The 21,214-nt window shown below is 42.0% G+C and overlaps 1 protein-coding gene across 1 annotated transcript; it reads left to right on the top strand.

Moving 5' to 3' along the window:
• The first annotated feature begins 1,735 nt into the window (after positions 1–1,735).
• Positions 1,736–20,098, top strand: LOC128211873 (glycine-N-acyltransferase-like protein 3). The gene is made up of 5 exons (XM_052916984.1): positions 1,736–2,697; positions 12,463–12,576; positions 14,147–14,261; positions 17,734–17,857; positions 18,190–20,098. The coding sequence occupies exons 1-5, from the start codon at positions 2,617–2,619 to the stop codon at positions 18,833–18,835; spliced, it is 1,080 nt and encodes a 359-aa protein (XP_052772944.1). The 5' UTR covers positions 1,736–2,616; the 3' UTR covers positions 18,836–20,098.
• The last annotated feature ends 1,116 nt before the right edge of the window (positions 20,099–21,214 follow it).

Genomic DNA, 21,214 nt, shown 5'->3' on the forward strand with positions numbered 1-21,214 from the left:
AACAAAAAAATCTGTCTAAGCGATATGTTATGGTGGTGGTTGTAGTGGTGAAGAATTAAATACGGTGCTCATGTTCACTAGCGGATTAAGGGGTGCCCCGCCGAAAAGTGTCTAAGTGAACATTTCATGCCAATATCGTAGAAACAAATATGCATACATTACACCAAAATGCAAAATTTTATATGAACATACTTTGAAGAGGATCCCCAAGCACATCTCAACATGAACCATATGGCACAGCCTACGTTAGCAATGTTCCTAGGGCATGGGTGCATGCCCCGAGACGCGCCCCTAGAGTGCAGCCCCCTTACTGTGTCAAACTTCGCAGATCCTTTGCTCATATGCGCGTATGGCGTACCAAGTGGCTCAAATGTGCAATATGAACATTAAGACCAACATCTAGTTACGGCTGTAAATAAATAGCTACATCTCAGTTTTAAGGATGCATGGTTTTTGAAAGCACAGCTGCATAATGTATAGTTATAACGGTAGCTACATTCCACAGCCTTTGTGACCGTGAATACAAAAGCAGTCGTAAATTACCATAAAAGAAAACTTGGTGTTCTTTTGAAAATGAACAGCTGTATTTTATGCGCAAAAAGTATAGCTGCGTCTGTATTTTTAATTGATAGTAAATACAAGAACGCCTAAAAATATAAATATTTACACAGCCACAGAAACTCTGTATTGCTTTTGCATGAAATCTAGTTCAATAGAACGATTGTGTAAGTTCTTCTTTTAACTGCACGGGAAGGGGGAGGGTGCGGTTCAAGCCATTATACAGCCAGTAGGTGCGGACAGACCTTCAACACTCTACTCCTGTCCACTCCCATCGCGCAATCACGACTCATCATGGTGGTAAGCGTAACACGTCTTTTCTGAGTGTGGACAACCGGCATTGACCTCATCCATTGACCGCGATCATGGGTCATCGTCTATAGAGGCCGCGACCACGTATGGTAAAGGTGTCCGGCGCGATAACTCTGTTTACTGTGGTGATTTGAAAGTAAATTGAATATGTTTGTAATACATAACAAGTTAGTCGTATTGAACAGTGTTGATTGATGCCAGAAATGTATCAAAGGGAGCTGGGCCGTAGTTATCTGCCGCTTTTTTTGGTATAAAATGATTAAAAATATTCATTTTATTAACAGATACTGATGGAGACGACTTCGGACAAAAACATGGTCATATATTGGATAGTATTTTAAGTCACCAGGTTTCTGTGGGTAGTATTAGTAACCAGTTTTTTAAAATTAATACTGTAAGTGACCGGATTTAAGTCCGAAATCGTTTTTTTTTTTTTTGTTATTTGGTGATAAAATGGCATTAATACATCAGTTCAACAGATGATTCAACATGCCATGGGCTGAGCATGATCCAGTAGCCTCCCCTGTTCTACACGCCTGTTCCACTTCACCGACATTTTCCTATATATAGCACGACGAGCGGTAATGAATGAATGACCATTATACATACTGACTCGCCCAACATGTGGGTATGGCAATAGATGTCATATTACATATATTTCTTATGCTTTCATCAGTAAAGATTTTATCAAATGTAATTATTGTTGGAAATGCTGTTTCAAATACATTATGCATGCTTTAATTTTAATGATATGAACTTTATTTACCTATTCAACCGAAATCAGGTAAGTAGACCACAAAAGGTAAACACAGGTGACAGCCAATCAGCCACGAGAACAGGACGATACATTCGTCCTTCACGTGAATGGCGGCCTATTTTGTAGTATTTAGGTGGTATTGTATAGTAAACCTTGCCTGTATATAAACCGATCATGGGACAACTGATAGTATTGATGACTTGAAATATTGATCAATTTGTAATTATTACAAGTAAAGTTTTTTCATTATATGGACTAAACATTGAATGGGAAAACAAGCGAATAAGTGTACTTTTGATTGGCTGGCAGTCAGTGGTTTTGCATTTCTTGTATGTCAGCATTTACAAGACTAAATTCGGTTATCGGAGTAATATTGCAGTGCAGCCGGTTTTTTGCGGAACTTTGTTGTTTACACGATATCAATGTCAGTGTGTCACGTGCACATTGTACAAGCTGTAAAATTGTTTCATATATATTAATTACATTGAGAACAAACAGTCACATTTTGAATGGAGTTTAACTTGAATTGTTCAATAGTCTATCTGATCATGGATATACATGTACATGTCGGTTATCAGTGAGTGTGAAGATCGAACTGTATATAACAGTTTCCAATACAGTGTCGCGCGCGTTCTTAAACTGTCAGCCAGGAAGAGCTTTACATTTGAATAAATACTTGACGAGAAGTGACATTGAAAAGCAGTTTATTCTCACGACATTCTGGAGTTACCACATATATTTAAATTACAATCGTTATCTCATTCAACTGCTTCCGCATTCGTTACAGCATACACACGTGGATTCTGTCATATTTTGTACGCATCAACTTGTGGTTTCACTCGGTGCAGACACATCAGTGATTTAAACACCAGCATTGTTTGACTCAGTGATCAGTTGTGTTTTATCCGTCAAGGTGACAACCGGAGCCCAGCAACGATTTATCGCGATACCTTCGACCTCAGTTGGGACTTTCCTAGCGAGGGGCTGGAATGATCTACAAGGTTCTGTCACACGATGAGGTCGAGGAGCTGAACAACGAGTTGAGGAGTCGCCTTCCCGGCACCGCCAAGGTACGTAGAGGCACCGCCATGGTACGTCAACGTCAATATTGGCAGTGACGTCACTGCTGTTGTCACAGATGAGCGTCATATAGCTTTGACACTTAAATGTACCCTTCAGTCGTATGATATTGTTTAAAAAGAGATATGACATTTTACTAAAATAATAGTGTTTTATTTGAAAAAAAATATCATTAGGGCTTATACATTTTTTATCACTTTCATTATTTTGTTAACTTTGTCATGTTCTATTGGCCTATTTCTAACACATGGGCAGGGTGCGTTGTTTTGAAACACCCCTTTGACCCCCCCCCCCCCTTCAAAAAATCCCATGTTTAGCAATACTGATTGGGGAACTGTTACTAATGATAACTTATAAAAAGAAAATGTTTCAAAACAGTTCACCCACCCCTATGATTTCAAACACAACAGTATCAGCGTCTGCGAAGCAAGGCTGGTTATTATCCGGTATATGATCATTCGCGTGAACGACGTTGTTGATTATTTATGAAGTAATAAATATAGTTCGTATATATAGGGGCTAAATTATGTTAAGATGCGTTAATAACTTAGTTTAAGTGGTTCCATTAGTCAGTTTAAGTGGTTCCATTAGTCTTTAGGATATTTTGGTTAAATGTATTTTTGCCCCGCTAAATGACGTATGTTCGCCCCGCCAATTTTCGTATTGTCACGTTTGCGTATTTTTGCTCCACCGCTTGGCAAATCTGAAAATCTGAAATGGCAGAACTTGGGCATCATATTTATGGTGAATTATTGTACATGTATAGTGTTTAAAACACATGGGTAGCAAATCAGGAGCAGTACGAGCATGTTTCAGAAAGCACGTGGAGGACACCGCACACGCCACTGCACTGGTACCAGTGGTAGGAGGTTTGCCAGGAACTGATCAAAGATAACAATTAATAAACAATCAGACTAACCGTGATAATGTGTTCATAAAATAACCCGGTTTATGTATTGTAGCCTTTACATAAGGTTGCCTTGAACGAATTAAAGAACACACTCATGAGCAATGCACGTGTTTCGTGTTCGAGGTATTAGTAAGCCGGTATGGTTCGCTCGGACGGACGGACGGGCATTGTACTTGTAATTATTAATTGGTAGCCTTGCCATGGGAGTCTATCGAGCTACTGTAGTGTTAGAGTTGGAACTAAAAAATACATCTGGCTCGGGTTACACGACCCTACCTACCAAATAGGCGCCGACCCTACCGTTTTTATTATCAGTGTTTATTTTTTAAGTGTGTGTTTTAATATGTAGTTTAACAACATTTAAGCTTAAAGCAGAACATTACTTTAACACCATTCGCCAATGATGATAATATAAACGTTCTTACATAAAGCCTTAAAAAAATATAAAAAAATAAAATAAATAAAGTACCTACCCTTCCTGTTTTTTTAAGGGATGTAACCCTAACTAAACCGTTTTTTGGCCTGGTCGTTTGTTTAAAATTAAGAAATTCTCAATTGAATTTCAGGTAGTTTTACGAGAGATACGGTTATGTTCTTAATGCCAAACATCAGAGGGGTTTCGCAAATATTAACGAAAAAAAATATCAGTTAGAAATTCTAAATACATTCAATAATTGAAGAAGTCCTGTTGGAAACTGAAAGTGTAATGTATTGTGTTTGAAGTTACAAAAGTCCGCACACGAATAGTTAAACGAGTTTTGAGTATATTTAACTTGAAAATTTATAAAACAATATCCAATTTTGTGACAAAGAATCTAGAATAGCGAAAAAGAACGCTGAAAGGTATTGCTGATAATCTGACGTCAGAGGAAGGAAACAGTCACTACTTTTATATATTATATCATCTGGCAGTGCAAAGATCTTACTTTAATTAACACGAAAGGCAGCGATTCTAAATGAAGTGAAATGCTTCAATGCGGCTATTTTAGTAATATATTTCAAACCATGAGTTCTTAGCTTAAAATTGAAAGTCCCAGGCATATTTTTTGGGACACATTACTTTAAAAATCTCTCCTTTTAGAATAACGGGTACTCAGGTATAGGACCGGGATTCGCAGTTTAATGATTAAATGAGTCACTGAAAAGGTAATGAAAAGCTCGTTTGAAGATGTAAAGAAAAGCTCTTCTTTTATTGTGCACCAGGCCAAGTTTCCCAGTATCTGCTAACCAATTACATATTGTTATACTAATAAAAGTGTATACAATCAATGCTTTACAGAAATTACAAGGTGCCACCCGATCAGAATGGGCAATAGTTCAACTCCTCCAATATGCTCGTGTTCACGACATATAATTGTTATCAATGTACAACTTGTAAAGCACCCTTACCTTCCAATAAAACATTTTATTTATGCTATCTTTATATATGGCATATGCCATATTTTTCTGTTTCAAAGCGTACAAGTTGCAAGTTGTGTACAAGTTACAAAATAAATTTACCGACCAGTTAATCATTATATTTCTGCTATCTTATGCCATACTGAGTATACTATATTTTGCTGTCTCAATAGATCCTACGAGTTACAAGTTGGATATATTTTACAAAATAAATTATCCTCCAAACCTGACCATGTCCCGATTAATCTTCTGATTTGGCACAAGACGACGGAATAAAATATTAGCTCAGACTAAAAAATCGAAGTTTATTTGCTAGTTTTAAATTTTAGCAAATGCTGTGTATACATGTACGGATTTGTGACGATTTTGAATAAGACCATACATACACAATAGACAGACTTGTAATTTATGTAAGAGATAGTAATCATGTTAACTTATGTCACATTGGTAATGTTACTTCTTACGTTTAAGTTGAAACATGGCATTGGAAACTCAATTGTCGTAATGGAAATTAGCAAATATGAATACGCATTTAATATTTGTGTTTTGGCGGCCATCTTTGACGCCATCTTAAATTTCTCAGCTTCGCGTTGGCATTGACCCAAGGGAGTAGCCATTCCAAAAACTGCTGACCCTTGCGAACATTTTGGTTTATTAAACTCGTTGTTGGCAGAAGTCAGTTACCCCGTTTATATGGAATGTTAGCTGATTTGCCAAAAAACACTACAAGAAAAGTACTTTCTAATAGCGTGACATACTTCGGTGTGTTAATGGCAGAAGGCACCGAGACCTTCTATATTTCATTCTCGTTTTGGTACCTTCTAGTTTTAACCAGACGATTTATGACATACGGCCCATGCACGTGTCTAAAGGCACATACCCTAAGTATGATAAAGTTCGGTGTAGGACGAAATCCCCCCCCCCCGGTCCCACCAGTTTTTGCAGAGATGCACCACCCCCATTCCATCCAGGTTTTGCAGACGGGCATTTATTGGTGTTTAAGATTTTATAGAGGTCTGTCCGCATTCATTGTCCGCCTTATGTAATGAACCCCGCCGTGTGTTCCATCACCACTGTTAGTGTTTTTAAACGTCATGATATGAGTTATGCATCAGTCAATTGTAACCACACCTCCCCCCCCCGGTCCGGGAGTATACTGGGGATAGCCGGGGAAAGGGTCCGTGCTTTTACTTTCCAGGTGGCCCCGCAGTGCCGGGTGAATGCGGTGGTTTTATATAAAATATAGCGGGAAATGGGCCTTACCTAGGGTCAATAGGGTGCGGGGGCATTTGGCGGGGATTTTAACAGCAGTTCGTCTCCCCAGGGCGGGGATTTTAACCGGGCTTGGCGAGACCGAAAGTCAAAGTCCCCGGACCTGGGGGGCGTGGTTACAATTGACTGGTGCATTATAAGTAACTGTTTTCTTGAACACATATTAACCTAAGATTTCCTTGTCAATAGTCAACCAATTATCTGTACATGTTAAAGGGTACAACTATCTGAAGATGTTCTGAAAAAAAACAGCTTTCGATGATAAACGCCTCGCCACAACTGGGTCATCATATCTTGACTCCATATCAGGCGACCCCTGTCTATGAATTTTCTATGTTTAAGGAGTGAAATACGTGTGGTTAAGGCAGGTTTTCCATGTGAACCATGTCCGCTTCTGCTGTCCGATTACATTACGGAACCAGTTAATACCCTCGGCAACTACCGAGTTTGGTATCGTGGTTTTGGCACGCGATGACGCGGGCGTTTTGAATGTTTGTAAGCACAACCTGTACATGACTATTGCACAATTTCTGCAACTCTTGGTATTTTATAATATACATGTACTTGCTAAGTCTAGCTTTTCAGCGCGTGGAATTAGTTAAGACGTCTCTTTTATTGGTGTATCTTTAGTATTATTAGTGTCTCTTAAGTAGTTTTGATGTCTCTTTTATTGAAGTATCTTATGTGGTATTGATGTCTCTTAAGTAGTAGTCGTGACTCTTAAGTTTATTTGTTCTCTCTGTCATTGATATCTCTTTAGTAGTAATGTTTTCTCTTCGTTCAGCCCCGCATATGGGCATATTCAACCGCACTGTCCGTCCGTTTGGTTTTTCGTTACCGGGCTGTTACTTTTGAAATGACCTTGTACAGATGTTAGGCACACAAAGGCGAAGTGTCTCGTGCAAGACCCGCGTCCCTATCTCAAAGGTCAAGGTCACACTTAGAGGACCATCATTTTGGATGATTGCATATAATGTTTATGCACATAGACTATATGTGGCCGTGCCCGGACTGTGATTGGGGGTGTGGGGTGGGGGTACATGGCACTGATGCGACATCTCGCGTGCACGACGCAGGTCCTTATCTCTGGACGTGTCGCGCGCAAATCACAGGTCCCTACCTCTTTGTACATCGTCACTCCTACGCCCCACAAACACACTTGAAGTAAGAAATCATTGAGTCCTGCATACATGCTTAAAGTTTATGTTAGCACTTCCTGAATGTATTCTCAATATTGACACATTGGTAGCATTTGTCACTTACAATGACAGCTCGTGTTATCATGTAATCTAGTAGAAATAACTTGTTATAAACAGTTTCGATAGTTGAAAGTTGAAGTTAAAAAGATAGTGCATTGGTCGCGGCCGGTCCTTGGTAGTAATAGATTGTCCGTTATCTTTGTGTGTGCATGTCCCATACGTGCCTGGCTGATACAGGTTGCAAATTGTAAATGTTTGAACACTATAGTTCCTTCCGTGCAAATACCTTTTCAGCTTTGAGACGGCTTGTGGCGATTTTTGATATGCCGTATTTAGACTCAAATAAATAACAGTTGTAAATATATCTCCACTCAGTATTCAAGTGTAATACAAATATGACCGATTTTGTTAATAATGTCTGAGACATTTTTTATTAAAGGCCATTAATCTTTTACCATGCTCGTTTGCAAGGGAAGATTGTCCTCTTTTATGACAACAAACGCGCCTACAATGTATATGTATACAACGTACATACTTTCTTAATCTATGTGTCCTAACGAAAGAAATATTTAGGGAAACACCCATCAAAATCAGTTGGCACAGTAGGTGGGTATTTTTTATTTATTAACTTTTTGAAATCGAATATGTAGAAAACAACTATGGACGACGGTTTTAATACGTCGGTCCATGTTACCTAAGGATCGGTTGGTTTTAATAGGCAGGTCCATGTTACCTAAGGGTCAGTTGGTTTTAATAGGTAGGTCCATGTTACCTAAGGCTCGGTTGGTTTTAATAGGTAGGTCCATGTTACCTAAGGCTCGGTAGGTTTTAATAGGTAGGTCCATGTTACCTATGGGTCGGTGGATTTTAGTAGGCAGGGTCATGTTACCCAAGGGTCGGCGGCTTTTAGTAGGTAGGTCCATGTAACCTAGGGTCGGCGGCTTTTAGTAGGTAGGTCCATGTTACCTAGGGTCGGCGGCTTTTAGTAGGTAGGTCCATGTTACCTAGGGTTGGCGGCTTTTAGTAGGTAGGTCCATGTTACCTAGGGTCGGCGGCTTTTAGTAGGTAGGTCCATGTTACCTAGGGTCGGCGGTTTTTAGAAGGTAGGTCCATGTTACCTAGGGTCGGCGGCTTTTAGTGGGTAGGTCCATGTTACCTAGGGTCGGCGGCTTTTAGTAGGTAGGTCCATGTTACCTAGGGTCGGCGGCTTTTAGTAGGTAGGTCCATGTTACCTAGGGTCGGCGGCTTTTAGTAGGTAGGTCCATGTTACCTAGGGTCGGCGGCTTTTAGTAGGTAGGTCCATGTTACCTAGGGTCGGCGGCTTTTAGTAGGTAGGTCCATGTTACCTAGGGTCGGCGGCTTTTATTAGGTAGGTCCATGTTACCTAGGGTCGGCGGCTTTTAGAAGGTAGGTCCATGTTACCTAGGGTCGGCGGCTTTTAGTGGATAGGGTCATGTTACCCTGTGGTCGGCGGCTTTTAGTGGGTAGGGTCATGTTACCCTATGGTCGGCGGCTTTTAGTGGATAGGGTCATGTTACCCTGTGGTCGGCGGCTTTTAGTGGATAGGGTCATGTTACCCTATGGTCGGCGGCTTTTAGTGGGTAGGGTCATGTTTCCATATGGTCGGCGGCTTTTAGTGGATAGGGTCATGTTACCCTGTGGTCGGCGGCTTTTAGTGGATAGGGTCATGTTACCCTATGGTCGGCGGCTTTTAGTGGGTAGGGTCATGTTACCATATGGTCGGCGGCTTTTAGTGGATAGGGTCATGTTACCCTGTGGTCGGCGGCTTTTAGTGGATAGGGTCATGTTACCCTATGGTCGGCGGCTTTTAGTGGGTAGGGTCATGTTACCCTGTGGTTGGCGGCTTTTAGTGGGTAGGGTCATGTTACCCTATGGTCGGCGGCTTTTAGTGGGTAGGGTCATGTTACCCTGTGGTCGGCGGCTTTTAGTGGATAGGGTCATGTTACCCTATGGTCGGCGGCTTTTAGTGGGTAGGGTCATGTTACCCTATGGTCGGCGGCTTTTAGTGGGTAGGGTCATGTTACCATATGGTCGGCGGCTTTTAGTGGGTAGGGTCATGTTACCATGTGGTCGGCGGCTTTTAGTGGATAGGGTCATGTTACCCTGTGGTCGGCGGCTTTTAGTGGATAGGGTCATGTTACCCTGTGGTCGGCGGCTTTTAGTGGATAGGGTCATGTTACCATATGGTCGGCGGCTTTTAGTGGATAGGGTCATGTTACCCTGTGGTCGGCGGCTTTTAGTGGGTAGGGTCATGTTACCATATGGTCGGCGGCTTTTAGTGGATAGGGTCATGTTACCCTGTGGTCGGCGGCTTTTAGTGGATAGGGTCATGTAACCCTGTGGTCGGCGGCTTTTAGTGGATAGGGTCATGTTACCCTGTGGTCGGCGGCTTTTAGTGGATAGGGTCATGTTACCCTATGGTCGGCGGCTTTTAGTGGGTAGGGTCATGTTACCATATGGTCGGCGGCTTTTAGTGGGTAGGGTCATGTTACCCTATGGTCGGCGGCTTTTAGTGGGTAGGGTCATGTTACCCTATGGTCGGCGGCTTTTAGTGGGTAGGGTCATGTTACCCTATGGTCGGCGGCTTTTAGTGGATAGGGTCATGTTACCCTATGGTCGGCGGCTTTTAGTGGATAGGGTCATGTTACCCTGTGGTCGGCGGCTTTTAGTGGATAGGGTCATGTTACCCTGTGGTCGGCGGCTTTTAGTGGATAGGGTCATGTTACCCTGTGGTCGGCGGCTTTTAGTGGATAGGGTCATGTTACCCTGTGGTCGGCGGCTTTTAGTGGATAGGGTCATGTTACCCTGTGGTCGGCGGCTTTTAGTGGATAGGGTCATGTTACCCTGTGGTCGGCGGCTTTTAGTGGGTAGGGTCATGTTACCATATGGTCGGCGGCTTTTAGTGGATAGGGTCATGTTACCCTGTGGTCGGCGGCTTTTAGTGGATAGGGTCATGTTACCCTGTGGTCGGCGGCTTTTAGTGGATAGGGTCATGTTCGGCTTTTAGTGGGTAGGGTCATGTTACCCTATGGTCGGCGGCTTTTAGTGGGTAGGGTCATGTTACCATATGGTCGGCGGCTTTTAGTGGATAGGGTCATGTTACCATATGGTCGGCGGCTTTTAGTGGATAGGGTCATGTTACCCTATGGTCGGCGGCTTTTAGTGGGTAGGGTCATGTTACCCTGTGGTCGGCGGCTTTTAGTGGATAGGGTCATGTTACCCTGTGGTCGGCGGCTTTTAGTGGATAGGGTCATGTTACCCTGTGGTCGGCGGCTTTTAGTGGATAGGGTCATGTTACCCTGTGGTCGGCGGCTTTTAGTGGGTAGGGTCATGTTACCTTATGGTCGGCGGCTTTTAGTGGGTAGGGTCATGTTACCCTGTGGTCGGCGGCTTTTAGTGGGTAGGGTCATGTTACCCTGTGGTCGGCGGCTTTTAGTGGGTAGGGTCATGTTACCCTGTGGTCGGCGGCTTTTAGTGGGTAGGGTCATGTTACCCTGTGGTCGGCGGCTTTTAGTGGGTAGGGTCATGTTACCATATGGTCGGCGGCTTTTAGTGGGTAGGGTCATGTTACCCTGTGGTCGGCGGCTTTTAGTGGGTAGGGTCATGTTACCCTGTGGTCGGCGGCTTTTAGTGGGTAGGGTCATGTTACCTTATGGTCGGCGGCTTTTAGTGGATAGGGTCATGCTACCCTGTGGTCGGCGGCTTTTAGTGGATAGGGTCATGTTACCATATGGTCGGCGGCTTTTAGTGGGTAGGGTCATGTTACCCTGTGGTCGGCGGCTTTTAGTGGATAGGGTCATGTTACCCTATGGTCGGCGGCTTTTAGTGGGTAGGGTCATGTTACCCTATGGTCGGCGGCTTTTAGTGGATAGGGTCATGTTACCATATGGTCGGCGGCTTTTAGTGGATAGGGTCATGTTACCCTATGGTCGGCGGCTTTTAGTGGGTAGGGTCATGTTACCATATGGTCGGCGGCTTTTAGTGGGTAGGGTCATGTTACCCTGTGGTCGGCGGCTTTTAGTGGATAGGGTCATGTTACCCTATGGTCGGCGGCTTTTAGTCGGTAGGGTCATGTTACCCTATGGTCGGCGGCTTTTAGTGGATAGGGTCATGTTACCCTATGGTCGGCGGCTTTTAGTGGATAGGGTCATGTTACCCTGTGGTCGGCGGCTTTTAGTGGATAGGGTCATGTTACCCTATGGTCGGCGGCTTTTAGTGGGTAGGGTCATGTCACCTTATGGCCGGCGACTATTAGGAGGTAGGGTCAAGTGACACTACGGCCGGCGGCTTTTAGAAGGTAGGGTTAGGTTGCCCGAAACATACTTTTGTTTTGTATGGCCTATATGATAAACGAAAACCACCTTGCACTCATTCGCCATGTGTTACAGAGTACTTATCTGTGTGGTGTACAACCGTGATCTGCTTTAAAACAGTTATGTAGACAAAATCCCCCCCCCCTCCCGTTATCGCAATGATGCAAAATGATGCAAATTGGAGTGCACGACTTAGTGAGATAGTTTCACGCGATATTATACTTACCTTTTATCAACATAAACCAAGTTGCTTCTCACACATGCACATTCTTAATGTACTCGTTTCTCACCATGGCGACCCGTGTGCGATGCCCAGCCTGGGCGCACGTAAGTTTGGTTAGTGTCACCAAGCGGGACAAGTGGTGGTTTACCGGTTTACCTACAACACATGACCACTCTCTCGCGCAAAGTCGTGCCAACGAGAGTGACTTAGTAAAAGTCAATGTAACTTTCTTAAAAATCGCTGTATTTCTTCACAGTCGTTGTAAAAATATAATTAGATTCAATTTAACATGGAATAATGATTATGTGTTTTCTGTTTACATGCAAATTTACAGAACAGCCAAAACACTTGCTTATAACTTATAAGTATATTTATTTCTGTACTCGAACTAGAACAAATCGTCTGTTTTGTATTTTCAGATCTTCTACGTGATCCGGAGCTGGCTGGCTGGACTGCTACCAGGGAAGGAGGTGATTGTGGATGCGTGGCCCGAGTGGACCTCCATAGTTCTCCGGACAGCCGACGCAAACAAGGTAACCAATCATTGCGCGGCACGGAAATGATACCCGAATAGTGACATACTGGTTTGGCCAATCAGGACGCATTACGGAAATAAGCGAACGCTGACAGAGACGAAGGCTTTTCGGACTTGTCGGTTCTTTAAAAATCTTTGAAAATCAGAACGCTTCGTCAAAGACATTTATTATTGACTAACTGCTCGTAAACAAAAATCACTTATTTTCTTTAACCAATCAAAATACGTCGTTCCGAATATTGCCGAATGATAATTCAAAAGAAATCTAAAAAAATGGAAGGTTCTAACCTTGTACAAGGGCCTGTGAGTGGGATCTTGGCTCCAGCTGGGACTCTAAAGAAAATGATGGTTCTTCCCTTGTACCTGGCGGACCTGGGAGTAGGATTTAAGGTCCAGCTGGGAGCAATATGTTAAATTATTGTACCGGATTTCGGTCCCTTTAAAATATGACTTCTGGTTTTTTGAAACAAATCATTTTTATTTTTTTTGACAACATTCAGAAAGGTTTGGTTCAATTTCGAACACCAAGACGTACCTGTAATTAAAGATGTTGAAAACCACCTATTGTGCTAAAAATACCATTTAAGAAGACCTGCATAAAAGTACAGATGTTTTGATATTTGCATCCGACCGTTTTAAAAGCGCACACAATTGAAATTTAACATGATCTCTAACATATAATTTGCTGTTCCGTGTCGTGTAACATCATAATTTTATTTGATTCATCATTAATACACCGCGTGACCCGGATACGTTTAAAACATTGCAGTATCGCATTTCATAAATTTTCCATCCTGCTTCTCACCATGATAGGGTGTCTGGTTCAACCAAACAATGTATCCGAGTTCATAAATCATTTTTTGTCGTACCGTTTTTCGAAGATATTTCTGGTGTAGACGGCGGGTCGCCGTAACCGTGTACATAACTCCTAAACCGTAATGCACCAGTCAATTGTAACCACGCCCCCCGGGTACAGGAATATACTGGGGAAATGGGCCGTGTTTTAACCGCCCAGGTGGCCCCCAGTGTCGAGTGAATGCGGTGGTTTTGTTTTCGCGCCGAAAATAACGGGGAATGGGACTTATCCAGGATGTCCCCGGGATGTGGGGGCATTTGGCCGGGTGGCGGGGCGTGGTTACAATTGACTGGTGCAAAATTCAAAATAACGATTCAAAATATTCAATTATAAAACTTGGTCATAACACATGTTTCCATTGACAAATGCACATATATAAACATGGCTAAGAAAAATATTGAGGCTGTTTGCCACTTTCACACATGTATAAGTCGATAGTGAAAAATAAAAAGCCCTTGATATCCGGTTCACGTGCGGCGCTTTTGTTCTCAAATGTAGATCCATATACGACAAGGCTTATCCTAACAACTCGGCCATCTCCGGCAAGCTTCGGGATAATTATGTTGGAGAATGGCCGAGGTGTTCCGATAGAGGTTTTTAATCACCTGTGTTTTTATTGCTATTTTTCATGATTGAAATATATAAGCGTAGCTACATGCAAGTCATTTGAAGCCAACCAGCGCTTTGTCTAACGCACCTTCCGGTGTTTCAGGTGCAGCCATTCTTCCGCCACACGTACATGTGCCACGCGCGGTCAGCCTCGGCCCTCAAGTACTTCCTGCAGCGACCGGATGTCGTCGACTGGCGAAAACCAGCCACGTTCACAGGTTAGTAATAAATCCTGATTCGAAGTGTTCTACCAGAAGCGTATTCCAGAAGTGTCGTGTGCTTAAAAACAATGACCATGTGTTTTTCAGTCAGATCGTATTTTTACCGATTCTTTTGCCGCCATTGTACATGGAATATTTTCAATTGCATCATTTAAAAAAACGTAAACATGAAAAATGACAGACGGACATTACAAAGCTTCACAATTAACCACAATTTGTAGTTTATTCATTCATCTGAAGTGGTGTACAAGAAGCATGGTATAAAATTAATTGCTTGCTGCACAACATTTCGTCAGCGTATTCAAATATGTCCCTGGTATATGTGGTTAATTAATGAATCTGTGTATCGCTATATCCGCTGTCTGGCCTTTAACATGATTTGGGTTAAATTTAATGCTACGTGTGGTTGGGGGCGTTTAATTAAGAATTCTGTGAGCGATTAAGTATCTAGGATCTTTTTTCGACAATTCAAAATATTTCCTGATTACAAAAATCTTCTTTATGGCTTGATGGATTTATTCAATGATTTACTATCTCGTTCCCACAACTTAGTGATCTCGTAGCCACGACTTAGTTATCTCGTAGCCACGGCTAAGTTATCTCGTAGCCACGGCTAAGTTATCTCGTAGCCTCTACTAAGTTATGTCGTGGCATCGAATTACTATCTCCTCCTTACGACTTACCCATCTCGTAGCCTCTTCTAAGTTATGTCGTGGCAACGAATTACTATCTCGTCCTTACGACTTAGCCATCTCGTAGCCTCTACTAAGTTATGTCGTGGCAACGAATTACTATCTCCTCCTTACGACTTACCCATCTCGTAGCCTCTACTAAGTTATGTCGTGGCAACGAATTACTATCTCGTCCTTACGACTTAGCCATCTCGTAGCCTCTACTAAGTTGTGTCGTGGCAACACATTACTTCTAAGTTGTGTCGTGGCAACAAATTACTTACTCGTTCCAACGACTTAGCCTTTACTAAGTTGTGTCGTGGGAACACATTACTTACTTGTTCCAAAGACTTAGCCTCTACTAAGTTGTGTCGTGGCAACACATTACTTACTTGTTCCAAAGACTTAGCCTCTACTAAGTTGTGTCGTGGCAACACATTACTTACTTGTTCCAAAGACTTAGCCTCTACTAAGTTGTGTCGTGGCAACACATTACTTCTAAGTTGTGTCGTGGCAACGACTTAGCCTTTACTAAGTTGTGTCGTGGCAACAAATTACTTACTTGTTCCAACGACTTAGCCTCTACTAAGTTGTGTCGTGGCAACAAATTACTTACTCGTTCCAACGACTTAGCCTCTACTAAGTTGTGTCGTGGCAACAAATTACTTTTAAGTTGTGTCGTGGCAACACATTTCTAACTCGTTCCAACGACTAAGCCTCTACTAAGTTGTGTCGTGGCAACACATTACTTACTCGTTCCAACGACTAAGCCTCTACCAAGTTGTGTCGTGGCAACACATTACTTACTCGTTCCAACGACTAAGCCTCTACTACGTTTTGTCGTGGCAACACATTACTTACTCGTTCCAACGACTAAGCCTCTACTAAGTTGTGTCGTGGCAACACATTACTTACTCGTTCCAACGACTTAGCCTCTACTAAGTTGTGTCGTGGCAACACATAACTTACTCGTTCCAACGACTTAGCCCCACAAATTGTGTCGTGGCAACACATTACTTACTCGTTCCAACGACTTAGCCTGTACTAAGTTGTGTCGTGGCAACAAATTACTTACTCGTTCCAACGACTTAGCCTCTACTAAGTTTTGTCGTGGCAACAAATTACTTACTCGTTCCAACGACTTAGGTATCTCGTAGACTAAGCCTCTACTAAGTTATGTCGTGGCAACACATTACTTAATCATTCCAACACCTTAGGTATTTCGTAGCCTCTACTAAGTTCTGTCGTGGCAACGAGTGACTAACTCGTTCCAACGACTTTGGTATCTCGTATTAACCTGGTAGTAAATCGTGGCTACGAGATTAAACAAAATACACATGTCACCTCTATGGCACCTTATGAAACGGCCATGTATTTTTCCTGACTTTTCGTAGTTTTCATTGTATTTTTGACAGGAATTGTAAACATTGATATGGTGATAATATCTTAAGGTTTATATATTGGCATGCACGAAAGTTCTAGAGATGAACTACGGCTCCTCCCTTTATATATTAGCACATTGTAATGTGTGATCTCGCTACTTCCATGTTGCTGCGCTGTGAATAGCTCCGATGAGGAAGTTTTCATTATCACATGGGCGTTGTCGTAATGCGCAAGACGTGCAAACCGTCATTTGTTTATTTTCTCCGAATGGTTACTCAGTCTTTATATCTTTTACAGAGAAAAATAAACATATGCAATCCATTAAGCCGCCCTTTGTTTAATCTTTAAAGCTGCACTCTCACAGATTTGCCGCTTAGACTACTTTTTTTTATTTTTTGTCTTGGAATGAGTCAATTTTTGCGTAAATATCTGAAATCCAGTGATATCAGACTGCTGACAAAAGATCAAATCGCAGATTTTCCTATTCCCGTTCGAAAATTAATTTTATATAGCTAAAAGCGTTACTAACGGGTTAAGAAAATGCATAAAACATCAATTTTTAAACTTAACTAAGAAAATCTGCGATCTGTTTTTTGTCAGCAGCCTTAAAGCACTGGTTTCCATGAATTTTCGCATAAACTGGCTGGTTCCAAGACTTAGAATATTAAATTTGTCAAAACGTTCAATCTGTGAGAGTCCAGCTTTAAAATATCTTCTTTAGAATGCGAATCAAATGGCGTGGTCCCTCTTGTATTTAAAGTAACTGGTCGGATGTCAGATATCATTATCGGGATCCTCCTGTTCCACATTTTAGGAGCATCTTATATCGATTTAAAGAGGATAAAGCTAAGCCCACAATTTATTTGTGTTTTGGAAAACAATGTAATTTGTGTAAAAAAGATTGTTCATAGTTTTTGAACGTTAAAAGTAAATTTATGTTTAATATGATGATCATGATGAACTAATGGTTATTTAGTAAAATCAGGTTTAAGTACTGAATAATGCATATATGGAAAATATTAATTACTGATAATAAGATTGTAATCGTGTATGCATTAACTGAAAACGCACAAATATTAATTGACTGGTGAGTGCTAAAAGATTTACAGTGATCACCTATCGTCTTATAAGGTAGAAATACCGTGTGTTCTTTCAAATTAAACACAGTATTATTCTTCAGAACCAATGTTTTCGATATTAATTCATTCTTTTGGATAAATTAAAACAATTGTATTAATTGCCGTACATCTTATTTGGGAGTAAGAGGGCATCTTTAAGGTTTTAATGCACAGAGAATGGAGCCTGGTTTTTACACAAAGTTCATAACGAAACATAGTACTTAAATCCAGCGAGCGTAATTGCTTTGCCAATGTATAAATATTGAATCTGTATTTTGCATCATTTCGCACGTGCAGGTGTTCCACGTGACGTCGCTCCGGTGATTTCGACCATGACTGTGAAGCACCGGGGACGAGTTACCTCCCTGGAACCTCGCTTCATGTACGCTTGGACCAAGACAGAGTTACCGGCCATACCAGAGTAAGTGGGCGTTTGAGAAAATACTTAGCTTGCACAGTATTAGTTCAAGCGTGTCAAATGGCATCCTAACCTAAATGGACTGCCGGAAAGGGCAGCTAGTTTGATAAGCGGCTCAAATTCATAATAATGCAAAACGTGATAGCTATATCACTGGACTGATATCCCATTTAAATAAACTGTATTCAGCATATCTGTCCTGCAAATATCAAATGACAAAACTTAACACTTTGAAACGGATGACAACGTAAACGATATTCGTAGTTTGCATTTTTTCTGAGCATCGAGTTACGTTTTAAGGCGCCTCAAACATACTGGCAGCTTCTTTTTTTCAGGATTCCGGAAGGTCTGTACCTTGGTAAGCTGCGAGTGGAGGACGCGACAGTACTTCGACGAGACTGGGAAGGCCACCGGTACCGCGAGGACATGGAGGGCTACTTCCGGACCGTCATCGAAAGTTTTGACAGCAGCTGTCTCCGGGACGCTTCAGGGGAGCTTCAGGCGTACGCCTGCATGCAATTCAATGGCTCCATAGCCATGTTGTACGTAAAGCCGGATCACAGGGACGAGGATTACTTCAAAATCGTCCTTTCCGACCTTGCACGCAAACGCCTTGAGAACGGCGAGGTGGCGTACGGCTTCATTCCGACAAACGACTCTGATCTGGTGGACCAGATGCGGTCTATTGATTTTGTGTGGGTTCCGCGGGGGGACATGGTTTGGATGCATTTCGAGCCACTCCAGGTCAATAGAACAAACGATGCGTCGATGATGACGTCTACTGCTCAAAATGGGAATGAATCAGTCTCCTTTGACTGCGTCTGTTCCGACCATGCCAAGCGCTCAACCCAGAAATCTTTTAGCCACTGTCGACAGGAACACGACGGAAGTTTTCTTCCGACGGCGCAGGCGTCTTCGGAGAACATCGGTAATTTGAAAGATTCGCACTTGACGTTAGTCTCCGTCTCGCCGACGTCATGATGTCGATACGTTACGGGAGGTGTATACGCGATTATGGTACTAACACGGAACAAACCAATGTACAGGCACCCTGTATATGATTTTGAATTGTCATGCAATGTTCATTCATATCATGCAGGTTTCTTACTTCGCTTAATGTACATGTCCACTGTATCGATGGTTATGCTGGGCTAGATTAGTTCGCCACACGTTTAGTTTGTAAGTAAAGACAAAATGGACAAAAACTACTTGCCACAGATTGTTCAACTTTACCGCAGTATCTTTCAGACGCCATGTAAAACATTCATGTTATGAGATAAATGGCAAACATTGCGCTTTAGCTCGTCTGAAAGTCAGGCTTTTATCATAGCCTTGGTGTCGTCATCGGCGGTATCATGTAAAATCCTTCAACGTCAGCCTTAACTCAAATCCGGTTTGTTATATCCGAATAAAGGACTATATACAAACGTGTGTGTAACAAAGCCCATAACAATGGCTTCAATAATTGTTCGGGGATTCCCCTTAATCGACCCCCCCCCCCCAAAAAAAAACGGACTGGCGTAGTCAAGCGCTTCATGTACTCTTGTTTTCATGCGTTGTATGATCGGCTCGAATATATTTTGTTTCCGATTTGTTAATGTATACTTACCATAATTTTGTGTTATTTTTTTCAGAAGGCCTTTTTTTCTGTTTTGTCTTTTGATAATTAACATTATTTCTGCCTAAATACATGTATAATGGCAGAGAGGCCATTTTACCAACGATCGTAAATACATGTACAATCGAAACTAGTTGGCTCGATCTCGCTTGGCTCGAATTCCTCTTTGGTTCGATATTGAACCGTTTTCTATATACTGAAGGTAAGCGTTTCGCTTGGCTCGAGTTTTTCGAGGCTCGATATATTTTCGCCGGTCCCTGAGAATTCGAGCAAAAGGGGTTCGACTGTATGACAGCGAGGCTTACCAGCGATAGTACGACGGAATATAAGACTCGGAAAATCCGCTTAATATCACAACAGAATAATAATTGTAACCTAACAAATCTGGTGAACATTGCGAGTCTAACTATGTATTTCAAAATATGTCTCATTACGACGATGAATAAACTTTTTTGAAAATTCAAACGTACGACATGATCGTTGATAAAAAAAACCCTCTAGAGGTCGCTTAACTCGACACGTTAATTTACACGAGCGTTGTTGCCTGTGTGTGTGTTGTTTCTTCAACAACATTATGTACATGCACTGTTATTTATTACAAATAAATCGATAAATCGTTGATCAAACTCTCCATTGTTTATGAAACTTGACAAAGTGAACTGTTTATAAAAAATAGCAAGTAAACCTGCAGTTAAATGCCTGGAAGATGAAAGGATTAACATATGCAACAATCATTTCCATACGCTAAGCTTAGAGAGCTCAGCGTTCAGATTATGCTTTCTTACTTTATACATTATATATTGTACATCGATTGTGAAGGAAGTTGTGATAACTTGTATTAAGTCACTCTCGTTGACACGATTTTACGCGAGAGTGTGGTCTTGTGTTGTGGGGGAAAGCGGAGTACCCGGAAAAACCCACTTGTCCGGCTTGGTGACCACTAACCAAACTCACATTCGGGAATCGAGCCCGACCGGGTCGCCTTGGTGAGAAGCGAGTGCGCTAACCACCGCGCTAACCGGACAACCTTATTATGCTTCCTTATTTAAGGGACCATGAAGGGCCATAACTGTGCTTAAGCTAAAATGTGACTTTGAATAACGAGAAATAAACCAAATCCCTGAAGGCAGTTTCAACTCACATTAATTCATTTATTGAAAGGTTTAAACTTATTTAAGTGCAGAAAGTTGTGCAAGCACCATATCATATCATGTGAACTCATGTGAACAAAATCAATGATGAGCTATAACAATCCATGCAGTTCTCTCTCAAATCAATAAGTGCAAGCAGAAATACAATGCAGTTGCATTGAACAGACTGGTGGATGTATAACCTAAATCACTCTATCACTACAGTTTTTTTTACTTCAAGACAATTATCCGATTTAACTAAAACACAAGTCATAGTGTCACGTTTTGGCTGTCACGTTTAGCTGCGTTGAGAAATTTGGTTACAATGTGAGTAAATATGGAACCACGTGGCTGAAACGTGATCTGTTTTATATTCCCTACAGCGTAAGTTCCACGTGGTACAACGTGACTACAACGTAGCAGAAACGTGACATATCATGAGTAATCTGTCTCGCCTTTTATGCATGGTAAACATGTAGATGTATCACGCTCGGCATTCATATCAGTGATGATTTGGTGTGGCGGCGGCCAGCCAGTGGGTGCCGGGATTTAACTGACCGTGGTTGCAGCATGGTGGCAGCGATGCATGACGAGGCACAACGTGGCGACAGT

This window comes from Mya arenaria, chromosome 12, assembly GCF_026914265.1.
Source record: "Mya arenaria isolate MELC-2E11 chromosome 12, ASM2691426v1".
NCBI classification, from domain to species: domain Eukaryota; kingdom Metazoa; phylum Mollusca; class Bivalvia; order Myida; family Myidae; genus Mya; species Mya arenaria.